This window comes from Ursus arctos, unplaced genomic scaffold, assembly GCF_023065955.2.
Source record: "Ursus arctos isolate Adak ecotype North America unplaced genomic scaffold, UrsArc2.0 scaffold_6, whole genome shotgun sequence".
Taxonomy (NCBI): domain Eukaryota; kingdom Metazoa; phylum Chordata; class Mammalia; order Carnivora; family Ursidae; genus Ursus; species Ursus arctos.
The window spans coordinates 78,181,313-78,194,894 of record NW_026623078.1 but is presented as its reverse complement, the minus strand read 5'-3'; the positions used below and the strand labels follow the sequence as shown (position 1 = coordinate 78,194,894).

Sequence of the window (13,582 nt, the reverse complement as noted above, 5' to 3'; positions counted from 1 at the left end):
TAGATAGAAATGACATCTTTACTGTTTCACTTGTTATAAAAAATGTACGAATTTTTCCCCAAAGAGTAAAATGTACTCTATACACAGATGACACGACTGTCTCCATCTTCTCAAAATCGAGCTCGTCCATCTGCCAGTGCATCCCGCTCACAGCCCCAGAGGAGAGCCTTCGAATGGTTTTAAAGCTCACTGTGCAACTGTGTAAAGCCCTTCAGGGATGTGTGGGATCCGAAGCACTCTACTTCTTGGCCCCTGTCCCCCATCCAGCCTCTCCCTGCCCCTTGCTGGCCCCGGGATCCTGAAGGACTTGTATTTCCCTGAATATGTCAGGCCAGTGCACACCCCGGCCTTCTCTTCGTGCAGCCCCCTCACCCAGGATGCTTTCTATTCCCACCTTGGCATCTGACAAATGCTCGCTTCTTCTTTATGACCCAGCATGGCCGTGATGCACCGTGGTGTCTGTCCTGCCTGTCTGCAGTGAACTGGGGGATGCTTCCTGAGGCCCCCACTGTGGTAAGTGGTCTATCTCCTCCAATTCTGACTTCCTGTGCCTTTCTCCTGACCGGAAGGCAGGCTCCTATCTTTGCAGTCAAGACCTCCAAATCCCAGCACGGCACCTTTTCTGGAAGGTAAGTGAAAATTCAGAATCCATTACCCAAAAAGAGGCATACACACAGTCACTGAATTGAACCACAGTGAGTGAAAGATGAGCTGTTTTGCCCTAACACATTTCTCTAACTTTCCCGCCCTAGGGTTTGCTGCCACTTTCCTCCTCTCCCACCCCCAAGAGATCCAACCAGGGTCAAGTGCCAAACCCAATACAAAGCCTCCTGCCAGCTCCACATTCAGGCACAAGCTTTCCTGTACCACTCATCTGTCTCACCTCACTGATGGCCCTACACCCACCACATGGAAACAGCTCCAATGTCTGAATGCCACAGGCTGTTTCGTGCCCCAGGGCCTTTGCACACACAAACCACTCTCTTTGAAGGAAAGGCTTTCAAAAACTTGGCCAGTTGACAAACTCCTGCCATTTTCAAACCGGCTAGTGTGTTCAAAACCTCCCTGGGACAACATAAACCAAGCGCGTTAGCACACGGTAGGTACCCCAGAGCGATGTACGTGTGAGAGTTCAGAAGTCACCTTCACCTTCACACCATCCCCACTGACCAATCAGGGTCTCAGAACCCCCTCTTCGAAGAGGCTTTGACTGGTGGCTTACACAAGAAACAAGGCTAAGCATTAGATGTCTAGATAAGTCTAGGATTAGACGTCTATCCCTGTCACCCTTTCCAGAAACTCAAACCAACCAGATACTCTTATGTAACTCAGAGGGGGGTCAGACGCATGGGGGTTCAAATCCCCAAGTGTTCATTTAAGCTCTCGGACCCTTATTTGAAAGACAGACCTTGCTACCATCTAAATTTCTTAGGAGGGGTAAATGATCTGTAAAATGTTTGGTGTTTAATACACATTTTCTCCCTGAATAGAAAGTTCATAAAGATGAGTATTTACACATACATGGTGTGTACACGCACATGTGCACTCACACACACTCACAATGCATGTCAGAATCACGTTGACATAGCACTACCGTGGAGGCGGAACTGTGCCCTCCCCCGGATTCCCACCAAAGGAACACACCCAGACTCCCAATTCCAATCTGGGAACTCTAAGCACAGATGGAATGCCAGCTCTGACATCCCTCCTGCTTCCAAATCGCACTTGTCAAAATCACACTTGTTTAAAAATACTGTGACATGTCATTCTGCCTTACAAAGCTCCACTCAGATCCACAGCCTGCATGTGTGAAGGGGGGAGCCAAATTCTACACCCCTTCCTTTCTTGTGTTGGTCATTCAAGTCCCAGGAATACAAATTATCACAAAACCAGAGGGGAAGCCCTCTCATCACCTGAAGGTGGTCGTGCTCTGATTTATTCATATCACACTGTATGCATTTGACATTCAGAGAGGGAAACGAACTCACTGCTGGCGAGGAAGCCACTAGGAACAACGGTTGGAGACCAATCTGGCAACACAAACCTGGAGTCTTAAAATACAAAGTTGTCAAACCCAGTAATCCTGTTTTGGAGAATGTGCCCCGGGGAAGTAACCTAGATGTTGGAAAGAGCTTTCTGTACTCTGCGATTCACTGTGGTATTTCCATAATGGTGAAGAGTCATAAACAATCAAATGTCCAAAAATAGCGGAACGAGTTTGTGGAGGGCAGTGTGTCTACCTGGTGACACAGTATAGAAACCATTGCTGATAACACTGACCTGCCGTTACCTGCTTTCTCCTCACCAGACTGGGAGCATCGTGACAGTACGAATGTGGACAGAGGAATGAATGAATCAATGAATCAATGAATCAATGAACGAACGAATATAGACATGCATGAACAAAAATACACATGCAAGAAGGCATGATTTAGAGAGATCTATAACAATTTGGAAATAGACACAATGCTCTCTATTAGATAAAAACAAAAGAGTAACATTGTAGAGAGATTATAACTACTTCAGACCACAGAATAAGCCTAAAGAGATTAGAAGCAAATAAAGCAATGTTTGAACTGACATGACTTCTAAGTAACTCTGTGATTTTTTTCGTCTCTATTTCTGCATTGTTTGAATTTTCTACAACTAACCGATACTAAAAGAGGACCCGTCTCCTGAGATTTGTGTGAAGGTCAAATGCTTCGCGCAGTGCTGAGGACAAAATGGAGTCTTCCCTAAATGCTGAAAAGTTTCAAAAAAGACTATATTCTCGCATTTAATTAAATGCAGCATGTTTCTCTTCTCTCCCTCCTACAAAATGAAGTAGAGGCATTTAAGACGGCTAAACCCCACAGAAGATAACACACAAAAACAAGAATGAGCAAACAGCAGATAAGGGAATTCAAATTTTTCAGCGGGGAGAAGCGGGGGGTGTGTTGATGGACATGTCAGCAAGGAGGAGCCAATACTCCAAGTGCCTACAGAACAGAGTATGGACCCGACCAGTCTATGCCAGGTGCCCTGGCAAGCCCAAGAAGCACAAGGTATCATGGAAGGCAGGGGTGGAACATGGGCTGAACCAGAAGGGTCAGCTGCCCACACACAGTGACCAGTAATGGTAATAGCAGATTGCTCTTGCTCTTTGGGGCTCCCTGGTCAGCCATATGTACATGGAAGGAACAAGTATTACTCTTGTTTCGACCCTAAGTCTTACTACATGTTGCAGATGAAGGGGGGACATTGGAAAGGGCGATAAAAGAGGCGGAGAGGCCAGAATGAGAAAAAATGGTTACAAGAGTTAAATGTGGTAGCCTCTGGAAGCAGAAATGGCAGGCGGCAGAGGTGAGGCAAGGAACCAGTTGGGTTTTTTTAAACCATAAATCTTTGGGGACAATTCGAGTATTTCAATTGCTTTTACATTATCTTGATAAAAGTCAATATCAACCTTGGCCAAAGTCTGGCTGGGATATGTACTCCCCGCTTGGCCTTGGCTGTGTTAACCAACCCCTAGCGCCCCGTCCACCATCCATGACTTGGCAAATGGCGACTCCTACCTCCCAGCGCTTCAGAAGGCTGCCACCAGACCGTACACGTATGATGCTTGCACCCAAAGTCCTAGACATAAAGTCTTCAGGTGTTTAGACACAGATATAATTCTGTATAGAATGTGCAGGAAAAAACATCCATGTGTGCTTACGATCTCCAAAGTTAGCTCTCCGAACCGGGGGGAAGAAACTCACAACCTGGGTTGTTGAGGACATCTGTACGTTTAGCCACAGCCTTGGCTACCTGATTCCCTCCTACACAAGCTATATTCTGTCTCTTCCGCCAGGACTGTAATGACAGACGTCTGGAGCTCCTCAGACATCATGTCACGGGACAGGAATTAACGTCGCTTGGGCCCTTGCAGTCATTTCCTGACTTAGGGAAGGCAGAATAAGGATGTGCGTCGAGGCCCACGCTCGCCTGCCCTGCATCCAGCTCACCCCCGTCCAGAACGGGCCCACTGCGCCCACCTTCCCACACTTCCTGCTGCCTCGTGACCAGACAGGACATGCGGTGGTGGGGCCGTGTACCATGTGCACGACAGGGTGGCAGCTTCAGCCCGGGCCATGTTCTGGGCATGGTGCCCTGACTCAGATGTCCCCGTGCCACCCAGCGGGCCGAGGGCTGGAAGGCCGCGCTCCTCTGCACTGAGAAATAGCTAGTTCTTCCCTTTGGGGCCATAAGTACCACCATTCTTGACATTGCCCCAGGACAGTCCAGGTCTAGTCATTCTCGGACGGGGTCAAAACAATCCTTGGAATGAAAAGTGCAGGAACCGGGCTAAACTCTCCTCTGCTTCCAATGGATTGCACTATTCAGCCCAGGCATTTATGCTCTGGGAGCTGGGTTCCTCATCTGTGAAATGGGCATGGTGTGAGCATTGCCCTAGCTATGCTTTGTGCAGTGGACGGGAGCTTGAATTAACGAAGGCGAGAGGGCCGTGCGAACTATCCACCACTGGGCAAAACTGAGGGGAAGAGGAGAAGAAGGGAGAGTGAGGTGGATCTCCCATCAGAGAGGTGGAAAAGACCATGCGCTTACCTTTCTCCGGGAGGGAAGGCAGAACCACGGAGGGGCAAAAACTGGGAGCATCATTCTGAGCAACTGAAAAGAAGAAGAGGTAGCCTTTTATCTCCCTGCCCCCTCAAAGGCATTAACAGAGGTTCATGGTGGTGATGGCGAAATTGAACCTGGAAGGCAGGCGGGCTGTGTTCAGCTCCCGGGGACACCCTGAATCGGTCAGGATGGACTAGGTTGGGGCACAGTGACAATCATCTCAGCGGCTTAAAACCACCATGGAGGAGGGTCTGTCCCTCACACCCTGTGTCCACTGCAGGTGGGCTGGGGCTTGGCTCTGTGTCATCCCCCCCGGACCCCAGGTGGAGGAGGGCTCCACCGTGCCCCTGGCTTCCACAACACTACAGCAGGGAAAGAGAACACAGCAAGCTTCTCTCTTGCTCTATGGCTTCTGCCTACAAGGGACACAGCTCATCTGCACACAGGTCACTGACCAAAGCCAGCGGTGAGGCTGGCGGTGAGGAGGTGCAGTCTGTCATGTTCCAGGGACCGGTGGGGGACAGCACACGTGCTGACGGCCATCACTTTCTGACTCTGTGCCCTTGGGCGAGGCACTTAACCCCTCTGAGCCTATTTCCGCACGTGCACGATGAGGATGATACAATCTAGCTTGAGAATGACCATGAGGACGGCAGGAGATAATGGAGTGGCACAGGAAATGGCAAGTGTCCGTGGCACACAGCATGGCCACGGGGACAGAGCGTGGACTTGGGGCACAGACAGACCGGGACCTCCATCTCCGTGTGCCACTTGGAAACAGTGTGAAGGGATGAGTTATCTGACCTTTCTAAGCCCTAGTTTCAGCGTTGATAAAATGAGGATGTTGTAAAAAATTAAATGAGAAACCAGGCATACTGAGTACATGATCCATAAGGGCTATCTTCCTCCCCTTGCTCTCCCTGTACTGAACAGGTCTAAAGCTCCATCACTATTTTCTCCCAGGGGCCCAAACTAAGGAGTGCACACAGCATCTCCTCGCTCACCCAGCTGCAGGGGGGTGCCCAGCAGTCAACGGCAGGGTTCCGGGCTCAGCTGCCTAGAGCAACATGAGCTTGGATGCTTCCGTCTGTGATCTTGACAAGTTATCTCACCTCCCTGTTCTCAGCGTCCTTGTCTATAAAATAGGGGTCACAACACTACCTATCTCAGGCCTGTAAGGTTTAGATGAATTGGTATATGTAAAGCTTTGGGCATACAGTAGGCACTCAATAAATGCTGGCCGTTATTTGCTTTTAAACATTGCCCTTCTACAATGACACTCTTTGCCACTATCCGTTGTCCTCATCTGCCTCCAAGAAAAGCCTCAGAATAGAGTCATGCTCTGTTCTGGTGCCTACAGTGCCGCCCCTCCCCTGCCTTCTTCACTTTGGTCCCAGCCTTTCTTGGTTCTAGAACCTCCACTTGTACTGTATCTTTTTATTTATTTATTTATTTATTTATTTATTTATTTGCATGGGGTCACCTGCCTGGAAACACCTGCTCCCTCCCAGGCATCATTCGAAGGCCCGGTTTCCCAGGCTTGATAACAACACTGAGCCAGCCCCTCCCCCACAGTGTCTGATTCAGCAGGTCCTGGGTGGGGTCTGTAATCTGGCATTTCTAACAAGTTCTCAGGCGATGCTGGTCCAAGGGCACCCTGGAGAGGGTTTAGCTGGGCTAAACTTTGGGGCCCACTGAGCTCTGGTTTCGGTCATCCAACATTCTGTGAGCTCCTCAGGTGACATTCAGAACTATATTAACCACCGTCATGCCCCACTACACCCAGCGGGCCAGCTTGGTTTGTTTGTTGAAATATCTGTCTTTCCTGGAAGAGAGCGGTTCTCAGAGCAAAGGTCCTGAGAGTTAGTGCAATCTTCAGAGAACAATTAGACCATCTGTATCAAGGGCATTCAAACGTTCTCACCCTTGGACTCAGTAACTCTGCTTCGGGAAATGCATCTTGAAATTCAAAGTCAGGGCAGCCGGCAAAGGAAGCATTTATGCTAGTGTGTCGTATTATATTGTGGTGTGTTGCGTCACGTTGTATTATAAAGAATGCATATGGTATACACAGAGTACACAGTGTATTTCTGCATAACGGATCACTGGAACCTCTATAAACGTCTGACGGTACAGAAGCATTAGGTGAGCCAGAGCACATTCTGGGGGGCCCCACCGTGCAGCTTGTCTCAGCAGAGCACAGATCACGTGGCTCTCCTGCTGTTGCCTCCTTACCTTTCCTCACCTCCCGGCAGTATTCCTTACTGGGGCTGTGCCTTTGGGATAAGACAGAGAGCAAGCTGGTAGCCTACACCGGCCGTGGTGGGGACACTGACACCACGGCAAGTGGCAACCGCCACAAATCAGGGCTTCCCCTCACTGACCTTGCCAGCTATGAAACACTGGCCAGCACAGCACAGAACGTGGGTGACAACAGGCCCTACGTCGTTGGGTTGCTTGGGGACTAAAGAAGATGTTGCTGCAAAATGCCAGCCTGGTGCTCGGACCAGCTCGGTGCTGAGTACCTGGCAGGAGCTGGCAGCAGGACGCGAGTGAGGATGAAGAGTGGACCGTTCCGTACCCCGACCTACAGGTGGCTGTTTCGACGAGGACTGCACGGAGGCATGATTAGAAGGGCTTTTCGTTTCCTTCCCAGGTTACGTTCCTGTCCAAGCGCATTTGCTTAGCAGAGGGCAGGAACCATGTGGCTTCGATTGCTTTTTTTTTTTTTAGAAGCCACATTTGACTTTATAAACAAACCAGAGACCCTGCCCCACTTGCAGGCCAGGCACAGCTGCAGAGAGAATGGGCCGCCCTAGTTCTCTTCAAAGAGCAAAAGGAAGGTACCAATGCCCCAGAGACCCGCCCCTTCCAGAAAACCCTGGGCTCCAGGGCCACTGCCTGACCACAGAGCAGCGCCTGTGACTCCCACCCTGGATGCTAAGAATGCTTGCTCTCCGCGTCCTACTGCCTGGAAAGGGCTGCAAACCACCTCATTTGCATAAGCTGTTGCTCAGCGTGAGCCCTAGCTCGGAGCCCACGCATGGAACTTTCTGTCCACTGTGGACAGCAAAGTCAGATAGCACATTGCCAGGGCTCTCTGGAGTCCCCTCTTGATGCTCCCTGCTCCCAGATCCCAGGAGGCTAAGCTCTGGCCTTTGTTCTGCAAACAGCCTGGTATGAGGTTTTGTGATTGCCCCATTGTTGCCCTATGCAGCTCTCTGAGGGCCTGAGGGCTATGAGGGCCAGCCCATGGCGCACCCCACCTGCAGGGCCTGCTGCCTGTCCCCACACAGTGGCCTCTGCTCCCTTCGGCCCACTCTCCTTCATCTACATCCAGACTTTTCCTGGAGCCACTTTTGCATAGTGCTTTCCATGCTCCAGAAGCCTTCTGTGGATTCTGTGGATCCTGCCACAAGAACACCGACCACATCCCTGAGTAGCTCTCTGATTACACAGAGAAAAAGCATCTCCTCACGAGGGGAGAGAAATAGAGCCGGCTTCACAGGGCAGTAGTAAATTAATACAGGGGGATAAGAGCTCTGGAGTTATTTGTCAGGGCTTAGGGGATGTTCCGTTTCTCCCATAGCCGCCTCCTCAGCCCAGCTAACCCCTCTGTGGGCAGAACCTTCCGCCTCTCGTGCTCCCACGGCATTTGACGTGCAGTAGGAACTCAGTGTGTATCACTTCCTTTCTCCTTTCTCGGGCTAGTTCTTCGGAAACGGGACCTGTGTCATGCTTCTTGTCTCTGGCTCTCAGCTTGGAGCCTCATCGGGGCCCAGTGGTAAACGCTCAGTATAGATGTCAATACGCTAATGGCCAAGCCATGGATCTGAATCAAGGGCAAAGTCTATTATGGAAAATCTTGGAAGACTTTTTATGTAAAAACTAATGCTTCCTGTGCCAGAACTGAGGGAGAGGAGATCGGGGTCCTATGTACCTTTCAAGGCGCAGGCAGGCAAATGACAGAGCCAGAGTTCAGACCTAGTTCTTTCTGACTGATTCAATCATTATGTATATGGTTGGGTGAGGAAGACACAACTCCTGTGTGACCTGGGGCAGGTGACTTAACCTCCCCGGACCTCCCTTTCCTCCTCAAACAGTGGTTGTGAGGATTAGATGAGCTAATGCTTATAAATGCTGTATCCAGCCAGCCACACCGGAAGAGTGCAATGAATACAGGCTGGATTAGTCACACTGGAGGCCCTGGGCACAGTCCAGTTTCAGTCAGTGTCTGCAGAAAGAGAGCACCCCTGGGGATTCTTAATCCCCTGGCCTGGAGTCTCTGGACAGAACTCTAAGTCCCCAGCCTGACCCCACAAAATACATATTGGAAAAAGCTAGGCGCTGTGCCATCAGATGAAATAGAACAGGCGGAACGAGTCGGGACAATGAGCACCTTGGGTTCTTTGCTTTGCCAACTCCTGCCATGATGTAACGCTCTGGTCTGATTCCCATGATCTTTCTAAACGAATGACTTATTTCTTAAGTTTCTTTTTACCCAAATCTTCCCTGAGCAATACGAAGATGGAAAATGACATTTTTCAGTCTTTGGTGGGGTGAGGAGGTGGGAAGAGTGAAGGGAGGTGAGGTGGGCAGGGAGGTTTTGGAGGGTAGGAGCTCTGTTTCGAAGCCCCCTCAATACCTACAGCTGGCCGCGGGTCTCCTATGGGGCCACGGTACTCAGCAGGCTCACTTCTCCCCTGTCCCTGTGAGTTAGTGAAAGCCTATATGGAACATTCTTCTCTAAATAGAAACCCAGTGAAGCTCTTTCATCATTCAACCCTGATGTTTTTCCCAAAATAAATCAAGATGTTAAAATAAAATTAAAAGCGTAACCCTAACCTTGAGTGAATTCAGACCAAGGACGGGTGACAGGATGTTCAAGGTAGACATTGGCAGGGAAGATTCCATTCAGCCAGCTAATAATTAACTCAAAATAAATCTGAACTGAAGCCAAGGAAGGCCTCAGGGATTAGTAGGCTCATGTACAAGGGAGTCCCATCCCTGGCCCCTCAAGTTGGAGATGGTTCTAGAACCAGAGGCCAAACCACTGACTGCTTTGGCTTGTTAGCTTATTAGTCAGTTTTATTTTATTTTTTTCAATGTATTAGTCAATTGCTTATTAGTAAATTGAGTTAGGAGAAAACCAGTCAGACAAAGGGTCTGGACATTTTCCCATCTGATCACTCATGGGATATCGAAGACCCACCAGGCAACATGGAAACGGAGGAGGGTGAAGTTTGGGGTAGTGAGCTCTGGGCTTGCAACCTGACTGTGTGGTTTGGCTGAATAGCTTCAACTCTCTTCATCTCAAAATGGAAGAAATAATGCCTACTCCACAGGGTGTCATGCTTAGTAATTATACACCCGTGCAGAGGCCCCAGCAAGAGCAGGGACACATCACACGTGCGGACACACAGCCGACCCATGAGTAATATCGGTTCTCCTCTCCTTCCCTCCTTTGGGCAATGTGTTGTGTTGGGTGATGTGAAGAGTGCAGAGATCAAAGTTATGGATCTCTAAGATTCCTCCAAGCCAGATATCCTCTGACTCTCCTGTCCAGGGCAGGTGCCCCAGCAGGGCCAGCATCTGTCCTATAATCACTCTGAAACCAAAGAGGAAGCCACTAGTAGGAGAGATTGGAGATAATGAACCTCAGCTCAGCCTCTCCATTGAATACCTACCCAGAGGGGGTTTTCAATCTTTTTGTATCTGAGACATCTTTATGAATTTGCTTCTGGGACTCAGGGGGAGGCTGTCCAGTCTCCATGCAGCTGCCCACTGTTCCCCGAGTGTATCCACACCCACACACACTCGGAAGGTAGGAGCAAGCACCAGAGTGAGTCTCACTCATTGTTTTACCAATGAGGAAGTGGAGGAAAAGGAAGACTTTTCCAAAGACAAACCTACAGTAGATGTCAGGGTGGGGAAGACACTAATATCTCTTCATCTGAATACAGGAGCTTCTCCATCACACCCTGCAGACTATTCATTCATTCATTCACCAATCTCAAGTTGAGCTCTTGAAATGTGCTGACATATAATCAGCACATGTGTGTGTTGTGCCCACACTGACGCAACACTGCCTTGACCATGAAATGCCAACTCCACGTATATTGTCAAATACACATCGGTGCCCCGTCTTTCTCTCCCCAAGACTGCCACGTGTTCCCATTGCCCTGATTAACTGATAAGTTTCAAAAAACAAGGGACCTTGGCAGAGGGCGCATCTGTTGGTTTCCCCTGGCCTGCAAGAGCACCTTAACTATACTTTGGGGGTCCTCCTCTTCCTCAGTGCCTCCAGTCTTGCTGGGACTGTCACTCAACCCTCCCCACCCTCCCCCTGGCAGTGGGAGGACGCATAGCCCAAGCTGGGCCAAATTCTCTCCCTTGAATTTAAAGTTTGACAATAACCACAGAAACCTGGTGATAGAGAGGTGTCCATCCCTTCCTGCTGAGGACCTCATGTCGCTGAGACCTAGCAAGTCATCTTTCCTTTGAGTCTATCAACAGACTTCTAGTAAATTCCTCTCCTGCTTATGCTGAATAGAATCAGTTTCTGGCACTTGTACCCAATGAATCCAGGCTAATCCACGTCCCAGTCCAAGGACGTCATCCTAATATATGGTTGGGAAACGGTCAACTAGAGACGCCACACAGCTGTTTGGGATGGGTCACTCACCAGGTTTCTGGTACCATCCAAAGGGATAGGTGCGGACCTCTGTGTCAGGAGAGCCACAGTCCAAAATGCGCCAGGCTCCTCTGTTTTCCTCAGTGCACGTCTGAAGTCCCAGGCTGTTTAGAGTTAGGCATGTCACCTCTCCTCCTGGAGCAAAGAGGAAGTGGGACCAGGAAAACGATCGTGATGGAAGATTCCATCTGGATGAGAGAACTCATGAGTTCTGCAAACTCATGCTCCAGCAGATATTTGGGGCACTCTACTGCATTTCGGGCGGGATCTTAGCCACTGATGAAAACCGTGGTACTGCAAGGAGCTTCTGGTCTAAGAGCACAGGGACGGAGGTAGCTAACCCTCACGGGGCACCTGTCACATGGCCAGGCCTGTGCTAGGGCTCTGTTTGCATCAGAGCACTTGACCTTCAAGCAAGAGCCTGAGGGGGTCGCATTTATCCCTATTTGCAGATGAGGGATGTGGAGGCTCCGGGATTAAGTGGCTTTTCCAGGATCTCACCCCTAGGAAGTGACTGAATCAAGTTTTCAATTCAGGTCATATTAATGGATCCAGAATTCATCCCAACCAGCTGCCTGAGCTGAGTCTTAGATGAGAAGGGAGTATGGAAGGAGGTCATTTCAGCTGGGCAGAAGTGCTGTGTAAAGGTGCCCAGCCCGTGGGCCTGGAGCTATCCCCGCGATCCCAGTAATTAGCCACCTTCCCTCTCCCTGCTCCCGCTTCCCATCTGCAAACAAGGATCACACCTCCCCAACCAGCCCAAGAAGACCAGAGGTGGGCGCATGCTCTCTGGGCTGCGAAGAGCTGCATGCAGGCAGGCAGAGCTAATATTATTACTACCTTTCAACTGGGAAACATTGAGAAAGCCAAAGCCGGTGCAGCACGGGTCCGCGTCACATAGCCGTTCACATTCGAAGAAGCTGGTGTGAGAATAGAAAGGGAGGGCAAGAGGGTTTATGTGGGCAGCCCAGGACCTACTGAGTTACAGTCATTCTTACTTCTGGGGGCTCCTTTCTTCATGACTCCCTAAAGTGGGGGGTGCTTTGGCCAGTATGCATGAGTGGATTCCTAGCTTTGAGGTTCCTTTTGAAAACAGAATTCAACTCTTTTCTCCTTCATTCATCGGCTCGTTCATTCATCAAACATTTATTCTCTGCCTGTTACGTGCCAGGCTCTAAGCCAAGCTCACCCAGCTTCCTGAATGTGTCCCTACCATCCTTTCAGACTGGGAGAAAGTCCAGCTTTGGGCTCTGGGAAAAGGAAGAGATGGTAGGGAAGATGTCTTCAGAAATGGGCGACTCCGTGGGCCTACGGTTGGAGTGGCCCAACCAGGGGCCTGTCGCCAAAGACCTGCACTTGTCCCCTGACCCAGCTTCCCTCCATATCCACTCTGCAATGCAGGCTAATCACACTCCACGATCGTGCCCCTGTTTGCTGGGTCAGTGCATCCAGGCCCCAACCCAGGACCTACTTTGCCTAATAACTCAGTGTGGCCGCTAGACCCCACCCTCAGCTTCTGGGCCCAGTCCTGGAGAAACTTAGTGGTTCCAAGCCAGTGCTCCTGGGCTCAGTTCTAATTTCTCTCACCCTGACCACGTGTCCCAGTTCTGATCACTCATTCCTGACTCCTGAGAGCTCGCTCAACCCCTCAGCTCCTTTTCAAGGTGGGGACCCTGCCTCATTCTTGCCATTCTCCTGCCCTGTCTTAGGAGCCCCTGAACCCAAGTCACAACCCGGTGGATAAAGCCTCCATGTCTTGGGCAGTTTTTCCAGTGCTGACTGCGTCTCGGCCCTGATGCCTATGGACCACTTGCCCCATGGTTCCCTCTCCCAGAGTCCTGTCCATCCGCCCACCAGCCCACCCATCACTTTGTTCTCCTTCCTAGGAAGCCCAGTGTTAAGCTCCAGCCTCGATGAGGTGTTTTCCCACGGAACCACCCTTCTCTGAGTCCCCAGCGCTGGGATCAGGCTCGTCCCTGGTTCCACCCCTCCTTCTCTAACCCTGTCCCAGCATCACGGGCAGCACCGTCTCAGGACCGTCTACCCTGTAGCATCTTTCTACGTCCCTTTTCAGAAGCAGGTCTTCAACACCAGCAGCATGACACAGTTTCATAAATCAACAACACTTCCTAGACCAACAGATCACAGACCACTGACTCCTGAATTCTAAAGTAGAAAAGAATCACCAGGAGGAGAATCTTCCTGAAAATCCACATTCTTTTTTTATTTTTATTTTTTATTTATTTTTTTATTTATTTTTAAAGATTTTATTTATTTATTTGACAG

At 50.0% G+C, this 13,582-nt stretch overlaps 1 protein-coding gene across 1 annotated transcript in view; it reads right to left on the bottom strand.

The window, feature by feature from the left end:
• TG (thyroglobulin) overlaps positions 1–13,582 on the bottom strand; it is a 244,300-nt gene that overhangs the window by 139,931 nt on the left and 90,787 nt on the right. The window contains exons 34-36 of the mRNA XM_026495381.4: positions 12,137–12,216; positions 11,288–11,431; positions 4,588–4,650 (exon numbers count right to left, since the gene is read on the bottom strand). Of these exons, the coding sequence (XP_026351166.3) occupies positions 4,588–4,650; positions 11,288–11,431; positions 12,137–12,216 (287 nt within the window). The remainder of the gene's footprint in view (positions 1–4,587; positions 4,651–11,287; positions 11,432–12,136; positions 12,217–13,582) is intronic.